This window comes from Carassius auratus, chromosome 28, assembly GCF_003368295.1.
Source record: "Carassius auratus strain Wakin chromosome 28, ASM336829v1, whole genome shotgun sequence".
In the NCBI taxonomy this organism is placed as follows: Eukaryota; Metazoa; Chordata; class Actinopteri; order Cypriniformes; family Cyprinidae; genus Carassius; species Carassius auratus.
In genome coordinates, this window is record NC_039270.1 from 16,337,307 (window position 1) to 16,356,145 (window position 18,839).

At 37.1% G+C, this 18,839-nt stretch overlaps 1 protein-coding gene across 1 annotated transcript; it reads right to left on the reverse strand.

The window, feature by feature from the left end:
* Positions 1–787: 787 nt before the first annotated feature.
* Positions 788–18,618, reverse strand: LOC113046995 (germ cell-specific gene 1-like protein). The gene is made up of 5 exons (XM_026208207.1): positions 18,061–18,618; positions 9,608–9,655; positions 6,282–6,434; positions 4,163–4,274; positions 788–1,856 (listed from the first exon to the last, which is right to left on the reverse strand). The coding sequence occupies exons 1-5, from the start codon at positions 18,347–18,349 to the stop codon at positions 1,544–1,546; spliced, it is 915 nt and encodes a 304-aa protein (XP_026063992.1). The 5' UTR covers positions 18,350–18,618; the 3' UTR covers positions 788–1,543.
* Positions 18,619–18,839: the final 221 nt, after the last annotated feature.

The following is an 18,839-nucleotide window of genomic DNA, read 5'->3' on the forward strand; positions in this document are numbered from 1 at the left end:
GTTACATTAGCATAAGCTTTATGCGCTAGCTTTCGCACTGCAAGTTCAATCCCCTTTCGTTTGATCTGGGCTTCTGCTGAAGGCATGTTCTACACCATGCAAGCGCTTGCTACAGCAAGCAGTTTTATGGCTTCTAGGAAATACTGTGTAATTCAATAGCTTGAATCGTATAAATCCTGATCTCACCGAAAATGATTTACTGAGAAGGGCTGTGCTCACAGACATGCTGTTGAGCTCCAGATGGGCAGAAAAACAACATTCCCTATAATAGCAAATGCAGGATGTCTTATTTTAGTCAGGGATGTGTGTTCTTCCTCATTACACTTTACAATAACTTTTTAAGGTCTTTAAATAACCTCTGAATGTGCGTGAGCCAGAGTTCTCTCTCTCTCTCTCTCTCTCTCTCTCTCTCTCTCTCTCTCTCTCTATCTTTCTGTCTGTCAGTGGCACTTGTGAGATAAACAAAGTTGTGATTTCCTTTAGGGTTGAAAATGTATAAGGTTTTCAGTATTTATATTGAATGAAACATTGTTCATGTCCGTGTTTTTTTTTTTTTTTTTTTTTTTTTTTACAAAACGTAACATTTAATTTAGTTTGACAGTATAAACTGGCTCAATTCGGCACACTTCTATACTAAAAAAATTAATGATTCATAAAAATTAATCTATATGGCCAAGGTGGAATACAAGGTGGAATATATACATGTATATAAGAGCTGTCGTCCTTAATTTCCCATATCTTCTAGTCTAAAAACAAACTTGAAAAAAATCCAAGATGGCAATTCTGTTCCTCTTTTATCAAATGAAAAAGACAGGATTATAGTGCATACATAGATAAATATACAATTTAGTACATTCAGTAATAGATAGAATTCCATTCATCGTATGTACATTAATAAGATGTTCCAAATATTACAAAAGAAAACATGATTTGGGGTCAGGGTTTACAATCACTGACTGCTGCTAATCAAGCCAGTAATGCATGACAATGGACAGAAACAGGCAAAATCCAAGTGGCAGTAACCTTGTATACCTACTAGTGGATGTTGCAACTGAAATGGGCTGTGCTTCTCCTGTGTTCAGCTGCAGCAGTATTGAAGGCAGGATTTAAACGGTACTCTACTCTGCTGTTTGTAACATGAAGGCATATTAAAGCAGATCTCACCAAGGGAGGAGGGCATCTCACATACTGTGTGAGATCGATAAATACTCAGGAGCATGTCTTGCTGTCAGGGCGAGGGACCGACAGATGCTTTGATGCACGCACTGCTCAGTCTTCACGGCAGTGTACGTTGTATGGTTTTCCCAGCTGCCCGTGCATGTTCCTCATGATTTTATTTACAATCACTGATATCTCTACGCTCAGGCTCAGCTTGTTACCGGCACACCTCGATCAATACTGTTCCTCATGTCTATTTTTTACCCTCATAATGCGTATCAAAAAAGGGAATTCAACATTCCAACCCCTCGCATCCCAGTTGATCAGTATTCTGAGTTGTCCAGTCCGAGCAAGGCCACCTGTGCAGTACTGAGTTCACGTCCTCTCAGCACTGCTCTTCTCCCAGGGACTCTGTGTTGTCGCTCTGGTCCACTGGAGCCGGAGGGGAGCGCATTTTCCCGCGACTGCTCCCATGGCTGCTTCCGTGGCTCGGGTAAACATCTATAGAGCTGGAGATGGACTGGACGGACCTGTCACGGAAGTAATGGAAGGCCTCTGGATCCAGGAAGGTTTGCTCTTCGCGCAGGCCTTGCTCAAAGAGCTTCCGTTTGTGCCGGAACTCGATGACCGTTTTTGTGTAGGAGTTGAGGGTGGTGACGGAGGCAGCCATGCAACACGTAAATGAGCCCCAGGCCATACTGTAAAAAAACACACACACATGAAAAATATAGGTGACTATACATGCTATTGATTTGCATCTTTTTTTTTCACATGATAGCACATTGTCAAACAATGTTAAAAAAACCCCCTATTTTTTAAATAAATAAATAATATTTGATCCAGCTTTTAGATTATTATTATTATTTTTTTTTTTTTGAGGCACAGTTACTAAAATGCGAATCTGACTGTGAATGTTGTCACAGCTAGACTAAAGGAGTTGTCTGAACAAACTATTTCATACTGAACAATTTATGAGCTCCCAGAATGCATTGCAACATGAAAAAAAGGTGCAACTGTAAAGGCTTATTTTTTTGCTGTTTGCTGCATTTATTTCAATTCTGTTTTTTTGTTTGTTTTGTTTTTGTCACTGTTAGTTATTTGTTGTGTGTTGATGTTAAGAGCTCATCTCTAATGTGTGCTTATTGTCACCAGTGTTAAAGTCTATACAGATCAAGCAGAACAATTTTAGGGGAAAATGCGTTTCTTTAGAGGAACGGCTTATATTTGCTATAAAATTTATTCAAAAATATTATTAACTTTGTTACATATTTAAATAATTTTACATTAGTTAAACTATTACACTTTTTTTTTGTCTTGATAGGCCTAATTTATAATTCACTGAGAAAGAAATCTGTAGATTAATTTGTTAGGTCCTACCAATGATGTGCTCAAACACATATCACACTCAAAAGCTTTGTTTAATGCAGAAACCCAGTGAAGCACATCAGAAAGAAAAATGAAAACTATTTATTCTCTTAGTAAAATGTAAAAAAAAAAGAATAATTTCACTATACAGAATGAGACACTACTAATATTAATGCATATTGCTTTGAGGTTTTAGATTTTTTATTTTTTCTAAAATAACTGTGTTCTTTTTGGCCAGTTCAATTCTTTGTCTATGATCTGAAACAGTTTATTAAATTTTTTTGTTCTTTATTTTTATTTATCAGGAATATTAAAGTTGCATTCAGCAAAAAGTGTCTGTGATTTGTAGACCGTAAATGACCTTCTATTTCCAATCAAAAACCGTGAGAGTTCAGTATTTGTACTTGTGAGCTGGGGAACATAAACCTTGAAGCTAAAACTTCAATTACTCTTTAATTTTCAAGTTCTTACCATTCAGTAAGGTAGTAAAGGTAGTACAGAAATAGAGGGAAAAAACGAGAAATTGGCCAGATGGCAGAGGACAAATGAAGCAATTTTTGCCTAGACTAATGGATGCCAGGCAAGCATCTGTGGTAATTCAGCCAATGTAAATACCACTTTCATGCCTGTCAGAACCCCAGTGCATGTCTCTTATATCCAAGTGCCAAACTAACACAAATCATTTGCTGGGAGATCCAGTACAGCCATTCACTCTCTGCTCTAACAGACAGGCATGGTCCCAAAAATTGAAATGACAGAGACTCCCTCCAAAAATTTCCTGTAGAGCTGACATGCAACATAAAACACCAATGGAAAAGTTTCTAGTTAAGACTTTTAACACTGATATAAAGACAGTAAAAGCACTTCAAACTTTATATTGACAAGAAACTGGATTTTCACCAAAAAGACACTCTTGGTCACAGTCTACTGATAGCACTGAATGTTTAGTATCCAATTCTACAATCCAAGTATTTGACCTACAACATCTTTCCTAATTATATAAATATGGCAGAATTTCAGAAAAGATAAGTATTTTGGAAATTAGAGATAAATTATTTCGATATCACATAATAAAACTCCTGACTGCTAAAAATTTAGCTTTGCCATCACAGGAATAAATTGAAATTTAAAATCTATTTAAATATAAAACAGGTATAATTGCAATAATATATCATATTATTACAGTTTTTACTATATTTTGAACAAATAAATGCAGCCTTGGCGAGCAGAGACTTCTTTCAAAAATGTAAAAGATCTTCTATCCAAAAATCTCAAATTTGTAATATGCCATGATACCATGTTTTATTTTATTATTTTCACAGATACATGGGTCAACGTGGCCTCGGAGAGAGAAACTGAGGAAACTGGTTTGAAGTTTAGTTCGATATTTAATCAGTATATTGGAGAAAGTGAACCTGAAATGAGAAGGGTCTGCAAGAGCCAGATTCATTTGTGTCAGAATGAGGACCAGACAACCGCACATCTGTGATTTCTGAGAATGCCTCGCCTCGCGCAGTCATGGATTACTTATAATGTCCTTCCTGAATTTAAGCATTAGTTTTTTCTTTCTTTCACTGCATATCCATCAAATTTAGGCTGATGATGCATATTGCGATTGGAAATAGCAGAGAAAGCTTACCAGAAAGACCAGCCGTAGTCCCATGTGTGAGGTCTCCAGTCCTCTGGTCCCAAACTGACTGTGATCTGGAAAACTTGTGTGTACATCATGTGAGCCACCATTCCCAGAAGACCTGTTGAGGAATCCACAGCTGGTAAGAGCGTGGCACTTATAATGCCAAGGTTGTGGGTTCGATCCCCGTACTGGCCAGCTATCAGGTAAGCTGTGGTCTAATGGTTAGACGTGTAACCCGAAGGTTGCAAGTTCAAGTCTCTGTACTGGAAGGAGTTGTAGGTGGAGGGGAGTTCACTTTCACTCATCCCAAACTTCTATAACTATGTGAACATTTAAAAAAAAAAATCCCCTTTTGTGTTCCAGAGAAAAACAGCACATATTTGAAATGAGGGTCAGTAAATTAGGACCGGTTTATGGACGTGTTTGTATATTTCTGGAACTGTGTACACAATTTACTTCATGGAGATGATACTAGCACACTTGCAATACAGATTTACAGATTTTCTCTATGACAAACACTGTTATTAACCTTTGATCTTTTGGATTACAGGACAAAATCCCTGCATTATGTGCAGGTAGAACCTGTTCCCAATCACGTACAGCAGGCTCAGTGTGTCGGGTGTATCTAGTGTCAAGCCGGGCTCAATAACACCACGGTTCAGGGATAAATAAGGTGCAGTTGTTATGAAACATGGATCTGTAAATCCTCACTTGCATAACATTTGCTTTTTTTACCCTATGTTACTTTAAATACAACTTGTTACTCTACTGACAAATATATCACTCTGTTATAGATACATTTTTTATTCTAACACAATTTCCTCAAATTTTTCCAAGTTTTTTTTTTTTCCTTTTGCCTGATAATAACCCAGATTTTACATCAGATTATCTATTGACCACAACAAAAATGCTTTTCAAATCAATTGATATTTATTAATGTAATTTGCTTTTTAGTTCTTACATCAGTTATATTTTCTAGTAGCTTACATGGTTTTTTTTCATGTTGTTTCTTTTTCCTTTGAAAAGTTTCAAGCCCATTTTGTTTATCTTAACTTGTGTTTAACCGCTGTCAGCTAACCACACGAAGGCTCATCTCTGCATGGGTGATTTCACTCTCTCTCTCTCTCTCTCTCTCTCTCTCTCTCTATCTCGGCTGCACTAGTAATTAAAAAGCATTAAGGCCCCAAATGAACAAGACTATTGGGTATTCAGCAAATCAAATAATCAGAAATTCAAAAAGCAGCAGCTGTTCTGGCTTTCTAACTGCTGAGGTTTACCCACGGTGCACTAGACTGTAGATGGAGAGAGATGTAGTCCGGGGGGAGATCTCTGTTTTGTCCACATCATCTCATTCTCAAGTCAGTGTGTCTCGAGTGTGAAATTACCTAGTTAACAGATTTCACAGAATCTTAATAAAACATTAACAACAAAAATTTAAGGTTATGTTTTAGATTAATCTGGTCATAAAGAATTATACAAATTCTAATATTCACCCATACACACAAATATATCGATAGACGACGGACGGACGGATCGATGGATGGACAGCTAGATAGATGGATAGATAGATAGAGACATATCTAGCCATTACTCCAATCTTTAGTGTCACATGATTCTTCAGAAAATCATTTTAATATGGTGCTATTTCTTATTAATATCAGTGCTGAAAGCAGTTGTGCTGCCTAATATTAATATAAAGAATAGCATTTTTTTAATATATATATATATAATTGTTATAATGTAAAGACTTTACTTTTAATTTTGCTAAATTTATCTATCCTTGCTGAGTAAAATTTTTACTTTCTTTCTTTCAAAAACCATTCCTACTGTCCAAAACTTTTTAACAGTACTGGATAACTGGAAGTGTTGCCATTTTAAAAACATTAACATTTAAAAGATCTCTCAAGACTACCAAATGAATTACCAATTCTGAATGACTGCTGAGGTTCTGCAGAGATTACAAATAATACTTTATAAGTTATACAAGCCCAAAACTTTCTTTTGTCACCATCATTTGTGAAAGTGGTGAGACCGAACAAGCTGTGTGTCTTTATGGGTGCTAAATGTAATGAAGTAATGCACAATTAGTTTCTCTAAGAGTGAGGTGGGGACAAGGGAGGCCTACCTGACAGCACAGTGAAGACTGCGGCGAAGGCGTTCAGTTTGAGTCCATCGATCACGTTACTGGAGTGAAAAAGCTCCAGGCACATCAGACTGAAGCCAACGACCAGCAGCATGATGTATAGCACCTCAGACACAACTGACAGCCAAAGGACACCTGCAACACACACACACACACACACACACACTGGTGAGGAAAGCGCTCAGCTGTTGCCCCATAATTCTCTCTGTCGCTTTATTCACACGGTCAGATTTGAGCGGGAATCTAACAACTTGCCCCCTGCATCTAAATGGACATGCTTTGGACACTTTTTTGTATAGTTCTTCTTTATGTTGAGTTCAGCTGAGCAGATAGCAGAACGGTGTTTTAAGTCACTAAGAGATATGACAGCCGTATCTAATAACCGCTCCATCAAGGAGCATATTACAAATTACAGATTTAAACCTGAAAATAAACAGAGTTTAAAGATTTTGAACAATGTTAAACAATGAAAATTATATGACTTAAAATTCATAAATATTTCTATGCAACTAATCATTAAGCAAATCTGTAAAACAGTAATATAGTGAATTATTATTGCAATTTAAAATAGTTGTTTTCTAATTTATATATATATATATATATATATATATATATATATTTTTTTTTTTTAATTTATGGTATAACTGAATTTTCAGTAGTCAATACTCCAGCCTTCACTGACCTTTAGAAATCATTAATATGTTGATTTGATGTGCAATCTTTTATTATTATTATTATTATTACTATTATTATTATTATTATTATTATTATTATTATTATTATTATTATTATTATTATTATTATTACAAATGTTGGAGACAGTTGTGCTGCTTAATAGTTCAGAAACTTTATTTATCAGGAAAAAAAAACATTATTAAAATTTTAAAATGTAACTGTAACTGTAACTTTCGTTTTTTTTGTAATAAAAAAACAATTATTGTTGAAAATAAGTGTGAATGTCTTTAAACAAACAAACAAAACAAAAACACACTGACCCCAAACTTTTGAATTGTTGTGTATATTACAATGATAATAATAATAATGAGAGAGAGAGAAATCCAAAATAGAAGCATTTGGATTTTGTTTGTTGAATACAACAAATAGGAGTAAATAAATGCATAAACATTGCTGAGTACTTATTAGAAGTTGACTTTTTCTTTAGCCACAATTTGAAACAATGCTGCCCATGTGTTTTAAAAGATTCTTTAATCTCTATTTTATTTTATTTATGAGGGTATTTTTACGAGATTAGGGAAACATAACTGTATTCATCAGACTGACTCCAGGGTGTTTCCATTACAGCAATCAGCTCCTCCTAATTAGCAGAAATCCCATTCGCCCCAGAGCTTCCTCTGAGGAGAGTTCTGAAGAGATAGCAGAGCTTTTTTTATAACACTATTTGCTTGTTTTCTCCATTCAGAGTTCACCGTACAGTCTACTCTGCCTCTACACTTGTGCTACCCATTTTCCACTGAGAGATTTGGCTTCATTTGAGGCTTCTCAGTCATTCCCTCACACACGTTGAATAAAAGATGAAAGACTTTGAAAGAAACCAAGGTGGTGAGTGATTAAAGCATTTTAACCTGAAATATGATGGCATTATGCAATATTAATGTCTGGAGAGTTTGTCTTCAAGAGTTCAAACACAACGGGGCACCTTTGAAAGTGCGCCCTACATTTTTCAGAGGCAACTATAAACAATGTGTCAACTTTCTCAGGGGCTCCTTGAGGCTGTCCAAGAGAAAAGAACAATTTAAGGGCTTGACATTGTCTTAACTATGGCGTCACTGAGACAGGATGGAGATGGAAGCACTATATCCTCAGTCAGCCTGAACTGAGTATATTCAGTAGTCATAAATCAAATTTCTCACTATAATTTTGCACAAACAATTTTTGACAAGTTTCTGTCCAAGACAACACTTATATAGAGGGGTGAATCTGAAAACACTTCAATCAAAATGCACTATCTCTTCGGCTGATTCCACAAATATCAGCAGCTTTGTATCAAATGTGATTATCACTGGAGACCTTGAGAGTCAGTCATGACTTAAAAGATAAAAGACGGGGTCTAAAGAGAACAGAGGATGGTGTAGTTTGCCTTGCAAATATTCTCCCCTGGAACTGTGGCAGATGTAATTTGCAAGCAAAATTCATTTTCCTTTTTGATTGCGGAGTATTATCTCCAGATTTGTTCAAGGCGAGATGTATTATGCAGCAATCCCCTGAACTGGAAAAAAAACATAATCCATATTCAAAATGATGTTTCCCCTGTGAAGGCTCTGCCACCGCAAAGAAAACATCAACAATAAAGCATGCCATTAAAATGATTTTTAGTAAAAGAACGCATTACATTATCAAACGTAACCTCAAAGAAAAGTCAGATTTGTAATCATTATTGGAGCACACTTTTGTTTGTGGGTGTTTCTTCAAATACAGCTCCTTTGGACATTTAGAAAATAAATGTTCACACTTTTACAGTTTAATTTGTATGTTAACCGCAGACACACAAGTTTCGCATTTTGTGTTACATTTTTACAGTATCAAACTATGTACTGTCTTTTTTTATTTTTGGAAAATTACCTTATGCATCCTAAATATTTCCACACTTTTTATTACTAGGCTGACTGGAAATGATGCACTGAAAATAATTTATTCACAAGTGATATTTCCTTTGACTTTTCTCATAGATCGAGTTTAACCCTCATTTATAATGGATTTTCATACTTTAAGATTAAAGGTCTTGGCCTAGGACAAGAATAACAGTATAAATTATACATAAAAGCTATTTGAAAAGCATGACAAAAGTTTCCCCAGGTTAAATGTGAACTTCATGTTGAAATCTGTTAGATTATACAAATGAACCCTTGCCACATAACAGTGTCTGCTGAAGAAACACCCTCACCTTCTCCTAAAGAGTGACACTGCAGCAGTCTTCTGCAATCATCATTATCATTACACACTTTTTATTCATAGAACAGTGGACAGAAGAAAATAAATGATTGAGACGGGGGCAGTATAAGGAAATGTTCTAAGCAGGTTCACATGTCCTATTACAGGCACAACTCTAATACACTTTTTGCATCACAGTTTACCATACAGCACATAACCTGCCCTGTCCTGGCCTGGAGAATGTCAACATTCACTCCACCATGCGTACATCAGTTAAACTACCACATATGTACAGTAGCATGCATCAAATAATAAAGCAGGGATGCTCAAAGGCGGACATAAGAGATCCGTCATTTGTGAGTTTGGGTGTGTGCTGTCGGACAAGCCTGAACGGCTATCTAATGACAGCCATTACTCACCTCTCTCAGATGCCGGGGCCAGATCAATAAAACTCCTGCATTTCTCACCTGGAAAGACACAAGACAAGCGAAGAGTTAACATCTGTGCTCTACAAGCTCTTTTTGTGTACCGAGAGTCAGAGGGCTCAGCTTCATCTTTACAGTGCTGTTTTCCAGTGATAAGACAGCTTTAGCAGTCAGCTGCCCCTTGGATCAATCCATCATTTCAGTTTTTGTCTAAAGACATTGTGGTGTTTCTTAGTGTTAAGCTCTATGTATTTTTTTGCACTCCTGTTGCTTGTTAAACTGATAACATGGTTTTCTTGTAACTAATCACTAGCAATCATAAAAAATGTGTAGAGTCTGTACTTGCCTTGATAAAACATGTAAACCAATTGTGTGTGGTTTCACCAAAATACCTGTTATAATTAAGATTGTCCTATGTGTCTCTGGGCTAGAACATAAAGAGTTTTTTTGGTGCATTCTCTCAAATTGGACTTTTAATGAAACTGGTGAGGATAATTTGAGACTCAAGGCCATTCCTTCATAAAACTTCAGTGTGCAACTGCAAGTTTTAATAATAATGTTGCCAGTGGAGGGGTGAAAGATGCTAAGCTTTGCTTAAAGGACAGAGGTCATATAGAAGTGAGAGATTATCCAAAGTAGCATGACAATGTGAAGACAGCAACACAAGCACAGAAAACATTTCAAACCATTTCCTTCGTGTCTATATGTGGCTCAATGTTTTTCTTGCAGTGTGGCCCAGTTCAAAGAACGTAATAAATATATTAGCAAGCTGCATACGTCTACAGACACAACACTCATAATTCCAGGCTTGTCAGACTCAACAAAACTTTATGTACGGCATCGTCTACATTACGGATCCCACAAGCTTTCAATGTTTTATTACCTTAGGAAATCAAGATTTAAAGTAGCATTTAAAAAGTTGGCTAAAGTTCAAAAGCAGTTCAAATGAATGCCGATAAATTGCACCGCCAAACAGCCGGGAAGAATGAGACTTTTAAAGGTTCAATCAGTGGAACCAAAACAAAGGATTGGAACGCTTGTGGTTCCTCACAGAGACCTGCTCTGTAGCGACAGCAGAAGTAAAGAAAGAATCAGACAGAAAAGAGTTAAGAGTGTGACTGATCACACATTAGTTTGCCATTGAACATGACAGGGAGTCATATTCTGGATTTCATATTCTGGACCTTCTAAGTGCACTTCTTTTCTCATTACATCTCCCTTGAGCTTTTTCTTCGGTAAATAAGGTCCCCGGAGGGAGTATAATCCGTCTGCCAGGCAGATAAGTGGCCCATGGTAACCTCTCCTCAATTTAAATAAGGAATCTCACTGCACCGGGAGAAATACATTAACCGATTCCAAAAACGACTGGTGATGCAAGAACATGAGTAATTGAATTTCTAGTGAGCTTTATTTCACCAGTTAGGTGAGGCACTTGTGGAAATCATGTCATTTATATCAATAACATGGAATGTCTACAATGATACATTTTAGTCCCTTTTTCTGATACAGACTCATCTGTGAACTGGTCCCTCACAGATTTGAATAGAGCTATTTGAAACCTTTAAAAGAAAATCTGTCATTTCAAAGTTTTCAGAGATGTCTTACTCAAGAAATCTATTTCCAGTTTACACAAATCTATATGTTTTAAGCATTTAAATATTTAATCTTAGGCACAACGTGATGTAATCATATCACATGCATAATGAGAAGAATATGCCGCTCATTTTCCAATGCCTACCCTGTGGGAATTGGAATGACATGAGCTGACTCAATCATTATGGATCTAAAAGCTGTAATCATCTTCATTCCATCCGTTCCTGTTCTTCCAATATTCCATACGAATAAAGCCCCCTGGCTTGTGATCGGCCTCTAATGTGTTTAATCTGCTATCTGAGGCTGGTTGAGGGTAATTGCATTGGTAATGAGAGTGGATGATTTGATGGCCATTAGCATTATTATGTGATACTGTATGATCAGGCAATGGGCAAAGAGAAGAGATCTTTAAGTATGATTTATTAATTAGCACTCAACATTTTCATGGTGTCTATGAATTTGACTTTGCCACTCAACCTCCGGAACGATCCGTCAAATTCTTGGCCGTTTTAGTCACTTTATAAATCTTTTATTGATGGCTCCGCAGTTTAGGCAGTTAAACTGCTTCTGTATTTACAAGAAAGAGATTCAAAACATCACCAAGATGTAAAGGGGATTGATAAAAGTAACTGACAACCCACCAGTTGTCAAAACTATCTTGGCTTTTGTTTTACTTTTTATGTTTTCTTCTTCTGATGCACTGGTAAGACTGGGAGACGATACTGCATTTACAGATGTTATAGGTTTGGAATATTATGTTAATGATGACGAAAAATCATTACGCAAAGACTGAGCTGAGCTACTTGTGTGGACATCTGATGAGTTTTCAGCACAAAGCTTGTCTAACACTGTTGGCAGATTAATCATAAATCCCATTGATCACTAGATAGAAGAGGGTTTTAACAGCAATGCTGACAAAAAAAGAAAAAAAAAAAACTTAACGTAATCCTCATCAGCGTAACACAAACTGACCTTCTCTCGCTCCCTAGACAAAGTCTGTTGGATTAAATTGAACACAATATGAACTTTCTGTTTATGTCTGCGTATTAAAGCCATTATGTCAGTATGTCTGAGAACAGTGATCTGATCACATACGACCTGTTTCCTGGATTTATCTGGTGACCTTGTAGTGCACTGTCATAGTGAAATGATCTACAGAATCAACCTTGGACTTCTTTTTTCTTGTCACTTATTTGTGAGCAATAAAATAATTTTAAGATAAACAAATTATTTAGCATGTTCTTGAGACTGAATAAATAAACATTTTCTCTTGGAAAACAGAGTCATTTTTTTTCCACATGATTGATGGTACAAATACATACTGTATTGTACAGGGGCGGACTTACCCATTAGGCAAAGGTAGGCGATTGCCTTGGACCCCCAAAAGCCAAGGGCCCCAAAAAAGTTTTTCATATACGAGATGTGCATTAAGCGCAGACACGCGAACGGTTGCTGGTTACAATTGCTGGTTTATTACCAAGACAACCGTCTGCGTGTCCGAGTTGAACTTCTTGTGTATCTTGCTTGTAGCAAATGAAAATACAGTATTATGCAAACCTGAAGCGGACACTTCTCTCTCTGCGTCTGCTCTGTTCAGCAAGTGGGTGAAAGGAGCTGCGCTTTCACTAAAAAAAAAGATATGTTTCTCTAATTTTACATGCAAGTTTAGCCGAAAATACAGAATAGCTATTGTCTTTATTTTGTGTGTAGCCTATTTAATTTTATCAGACAACGGCATGATTATAAATCAGGATTTTAGTGCAGATTAACTTCTTGGAAAGGAGAACTGGTTAGTCTTAATGGGTCGTGTTTCAGTCACTATTTCATATTCATCTCGTTGTCTGCCAACAGAAACAGTCAAATATATAAATGAAAACAGTTTTTAGAATTTAGCTGCATCAAAATACAGCATGTGGCACAGAGAGGCAAACACATGTAATAATAAATAATAAATGTACATTTTGCATGTTCAGAAGAAGAGTCTTGTGAAAATCTAAATTGCTCAGTGCAAAGAAAGAGAAGTAATAGGATAGAAATCAAATTTTTCTATGTTTGTTAGTTTTTTTTTTCATGTGACTAATAGACATAAACAAGTTCTTTGAAAAACATCTATGACCTTTGAAACATGTCTACTCTTCATGCTCTGTTAACTATGGTTTCACTAATATTAAACATACCTTACATAAAGCATCCATATTTGTCCATGACCATTCTGATTAGGATAAAAACTTGAAACCCGGTTTCACAAACGTTGCTTAGCTTAAGCCAGGACTAGGCCTTAGTTAAATTAAGATATTTAAGCAACTTTTACAAAAATGCCTTTGACGAAACTGTTAAAGAGCCAGTAAGATGAAAATTCTAAGCTTCCTATCACAGTTTATAAGTCCTGTACATTAGGTTTAAATCCATCCAAGGTTAAAGGGGGGGTGAAATGCTCGTTTTCACTCAATATCCTTTTAAACTTGAGTACCTATAGAGTCGTACTGCATCCTTCACAACTCCAAAAAGTGTTTAGTTTAATTATATTCATAAGAGAAAGATAGTCTGTACCGATTTTTCCCGGAAAAACACGAGCTGCTGGAGGCGTGACGTGTGGGCGGAGCTAAAGAATCACGAGCGCGAGTAGGCTTTTGAGTTGAGAGCGTTTGGAAGCTGTGACATTATCGTGAGGAAAAAAACATCCTAAACAAACCATGGCTAACAGTCAGATTCAGCCGTTTATTTATGATCCAGAATCAGATCCCGAGGCTGAAACTGAACGAGAGCAGCAACGACTCGCTCCGAGCGGGGCTCGAACCCGGGTCTCCGGCATGGGAGGTGGACGCAATAACAAGGAGGCAGAGATATTTTAAGCAGTTTTCCTAACCGCCTGCGGTTCCAACACACGATTGTGACCCTTTTTCGTTGGGATTGCATCATCCTTAAGAAATAAACGATACGCAAATCCGTCGTCAAACTGGGCCTTGTTTGTAAAACAAGCATCTTCGAAATGCAGGGAACAAACAAAAACACTTGCACAACTCCGTTGAGGCTCTGTAAAAATAAACTCCATCCACTGGTCCCTTAATGCTGTTTCTCTTTTGGTAATCTGTGCAGGGTTGTCTTGCCCTGGCAACCAAAAACACACTTCTTTTGTGACATTTCGCGACGCTCTCGCTCTGATCAGTGAAGTCTGTTGTGCTCTCTCTGCTCTGCTATACGGCAGCGCGCGCTCTTCCGGCAGAAGTGCCCTTAGGACCCATATAAGGAAATTCCGCTCCATCTAACGTCACACAGAGCCATACTCGAAAAAAACTTTCCGAAACTTGTCACAAACCGGAAGGAGTATTTTTGGAACAGAAATACTCCTTCAAACGTACAACTTAATTTTTGAAACTTTGTCCATGTTTAGCATGGGAATCCAACTCTTTAACAGTGTAAAAAACTCAGTATGCATGAAATAGCATTTCACCCCCCCTTTAAAAAACATTGTCATTTTGTCAAAATATCATTTTTAAATAACCTCAATTCACAGAGATCCCCAAACGGTTCGCGCGAAGCTGTTAAAAAGATTCAGTTTCCTTAAACCCCACCTTTCGGTAGCATACTGTGTTCTGATTGGTCAACTGACATAGTTTTGATTGGTTGTTCCGCACACACCTCCACGGTAAACTATGCGTTAGTATCTGTTTGGGGTGAATTATGTCTTATTCCTCTCACCGCGAAGCAAACAGTAAAATAAAAAACTTGAACAGTCTCGCTGCTTTTCTTCTGTGCGGGTGTATTCAAGCCACGCGCTTCAGTTTGAATCTGAATAGCGCGTTCAGCGCGGGGGCGTGGTCACATTAGATATAGTGAAGGGAGACGTGAAAAACGGACATCGCGTTGTTTTCATATGGATTACTTTATCACAGAATATCTGTTTTCGGCAGCACTTTTTTAGTTTTAAAGTAGACATGTCAAGCTTTCTATAGATATCTCTCTCATGTATCTTCGTTGAGTATTCATGGAGTTACACTTCATTTTAATAACGTGTTTGTACATGAAGATCAGCGCAGACAGGCTGCAGACAGCACACATACTGATAAGACGCTCGGGAGAAAACAGACACATAACTTCATAATCATACTTCGCGTTGTGATTCGGAGATGCTCGTTGGTCTAAATAAAGTTGGTAATGAACCATCTTTTATGGCCAAACACTTTGAAAATCCCGCTGTACTCACCGAGATTAGAAAAGCAGTCATCAGTGAAATGTTGTGAACACAACAAAAGGGATTTGTTGTACTGCTCTGGTATTGTGGTGAAAATGAATTTTAGCCATTGGTTCTGATCTTCATTCTTTGGCAGTGAAAATAAAACAAACTTGCCTTTACAATTAAAAACACACTGTCTCCTCGACATGATGCTCTCACACCAACCAGAGCGTCTGTGTGTGGGGGTGGGGCAGGTCAGAGTTCAGTTTCTCCCAAGACGGTAGGCGGAGATTATTATGCAAAGTGCTCCTAGTGACGTACATAGAGATGGGCAAAAGATTTGAAATCTATAACGACTCGTTTCAGTGATTCAGAGTCGACTCCTTACTTTAGAAGTCAATAACTTTATAAATCGTGTACTTTTTGGTTTAATTATTTGCACATTGTTTACACTGATGGACAGCTACATCATACACTGTAATACAGGTAATTTTTGATTTCCCATCTGTGTGGCTCTTTAAAGGTGTCCATCTTGACACAGAACAATGACACTGACATATTTTAAGATATGTCAGAGCAAAATATTTTCAGTTGAGACATCTCAGACATGTGTTTTAGTCTGGGTCAGGCTTAAGCCTTGTCTGTGAAACCATGGGGAAAATTATTAATTTAAGGTACATTTAAAACCAATACAAATGTGCAATTAAATTGTGATTATTCACCAGTTAACTCATGACAATCATGAGATAAATCGCAAAGATATATTTTAATTGATTGACAGCCCTGAGTTAAAATGACTAAAATCAAATGTAGGCTTACGCTTGGTAACTCATCGGTGGACTTTCCTCATCAATATAGGCTATATTTTTTCTAACTTTTCTCATTTTCACTCAATTATTCAAGTTTTTATCTGAATGTATCTCTTAAGGGAATTGATTTTCTTCAGAAAAGTTTCGATCGCATTTTCATTTTATCTGATAAAGTATAATTTATTAGCTGACCTGCTTTTGTGTATAGGAAACCACTATAAATCTGACGTTCCAAAAGCACCTCCTACTGGCAGAGAATGAATGTGCATTTTCAATAATGCAGTCTGCAGTTTTAGTTCAGACCAATGCGAAAATTCACCCACATAAATCCGTTTTAAATAATATAAAAATTGATGCTTCCGACTCATCCCTTTTCTTAAAAAAATAAATAAAATGGTTTAAAGGTTCAATTGTGAGGTTTATCATTTTATAATTTATTTAGGTTTTTTTGTTTAAACTTGTATCTCAACAGTAAATCAATTGTTATGTTGTGGTCTACAACATCAAACAATAAAAGTGTCTGCTAAATGAATAAATGTAAATGAAAGAATTCTATTATACACAAAATATGTAGAAGCATTGGACACAATAATGTGGTACCATTGTGCAGAAGCAAGCTTCACGACAAAAAAGCAACCTTAAGCTTGATCTAGGTAAATGTTTGCAAATGTATAGGGCCCCATTTCTATATTTGCCTTGGGCCCCCAATTCCGTAAATCCTTCCCTGGAATTATGCAAGTAAAGATTTCTTCATTTCTTGTTCCACTGTAGTTTATTTGGACATTAAAGCACTGGTTTTCTCTCTGGACATACATTTGAAAGATTATTCTGAAAAACGATTTAATTAAACATGTGAAGAAGCAAAAGACACAGTCGTATTTTCCTTTCATATTCTATTCCTTTTTTTTGCAAGATAATCTTGATGTGCGTTTACTAACCAATAACTCCAGATGATCTAACATAGAATTTATGAAAGACGAACCCATCTGATTAAAAATCACTTTAGAGAGGGCATTCTTTAAAAATATGAGGCTATGCAAGAGCTGCTTATTTCACTGTGTTCCACGGGGAACGTGGTTATCTAATGGCGCCTTTACCAAGTTCCTCAAAACTCATTGAGAGTAAGTAAATCCTGACAGATGTTTTCAAAGCTGTTGGCACACAATCATTCCCTCCAATCCATTGCGCAACACATTCACACTGCTTTACACATGACATGGTGAAGTTTCCCCAGCACAAAAACACTAATTTCATTGCATACAATCTGATATTTGATGATGTCAATGAAAGCTAATGGACATTATTTGACAGATAGCAGGTTTTTTTTTTTTTTTTTTTTTTTTACACAGCTTTTCATCTACGTGTCTAAAACAATTAACCAAAGTTTGCACTAGCCTACTGTACAGTACATGTTATAAATTAAATCGTTTCGGCAACATTTAAGGTCACATATTAATGCATTATTCTGCATGAACTCTATCTCCTATACCAATACCTAAGCTTAACATCTACTTTACCAACTATTAATAAACAGCAAATTAGGAGCTAGAATTGTGAGAACTGGTTCACAATCTAAAGTGTGACAAACGTTTCATACGTTTTCCAAATGTACAATTTAAAAAGAGGTAGCATTTAATAACAGCAGACGTTGATATTGATTCACACCGTTTATGGATACATTTCAAAATAAGTTAACGCCTAGAAGACAAATATGGGACTATTATATATTTTATCAAAGTTTTGAGACATAAGCAATACCCCCCCCCCCCCCCCCCCCCCAAAAAAAAAAAGACGAGTTAACAATATCAACCATCGAGTTTTATGAATGCCTTTAGGAAACACTTTTTTGACATTTGAAATGTAACCCTTACCTCCTCCATGGATATCCTCCTCACACGAGTACCAGATCCCTGTATGAAAATGCCTAAAGATAAATCGGTCGTCACCAGTTTCCCAGCTATAGTGAACTTTACTCGGGTCTGTCTCGTTCACCCCATAGTCAATACAATTATGCCGTCTTTCCTTACTACAGTTGGGTTTGGGGACCCTCTGAGTCCCCTCGCACCAGTAGGTCGTGATGAACGCCGTCGTTGAGAATAAGAGTGCCAGAAGATTTAACCCCACAGACAGCAGAGCACGGCATTTTCGAGTGGTCTTCATAGTCCTATAAGATGTGGCTCACACACTTGAATGAGTTCATTCAAACCCGGCTGGAAAATCTTGACTGGTGTGAGGAAAGCGCAGAGGTTCTCACCTCACCTCTGCTCACCGGGCCGAAGTGACAGCGACAGGTTCGATCCTCACACATATGAAATGAGCGTCACTCCTCTGGCGCGCGCAGGTGGATCCATTCGCGTGGAGACAGACGTGACGTGACTCAAGTAAGAAAGATCTCTGAGGCATCTTTGAGACAGACACTCACGCTGCCAACTGTTGTGACTCTCTCTCTCTCTCTCTCTCTCTCTCTCTCTCTCTTTACGCGCGCGTATCCCTTTCCTATTATTTATTTCATTCTTGCTCTGCTGTCTGGCAGGCTATATATTTTAACTTACGTGAAACTGTTTTTGGAACCCTTTGAATCATTAATTTATTTCGTTAAAGTAATTATGGGTCAATATCGTCAGTGTGCGAATTATACAGAGACTTGCAG

Bases quoted from the DNA above. Each gene is read 5' to 3' on its own strand.
- LOC113046995 (XM_026208207.1), bottom strand. From the start codon at position 18,349: ATGAAGACCACTCGAAAATGCCGTGCTCTGCTGTCTGTGGGGTTAAAT. The intron at 9,656-18,060 runs GTAAGGGTTACA...GTGTCTTTCCAG, and splicing joins GGAGGATATCCATGGAGGAG to GTGAGAAATGCAGGAGTTTT. The intron at 6,435-9,607 runs GTGAGTAATGGC...TGTGTGTTGCAG, and splicing joins GGCCCCGGCATCTGAGAGAG to GTGTCCTTTGGCTGTCAGTT.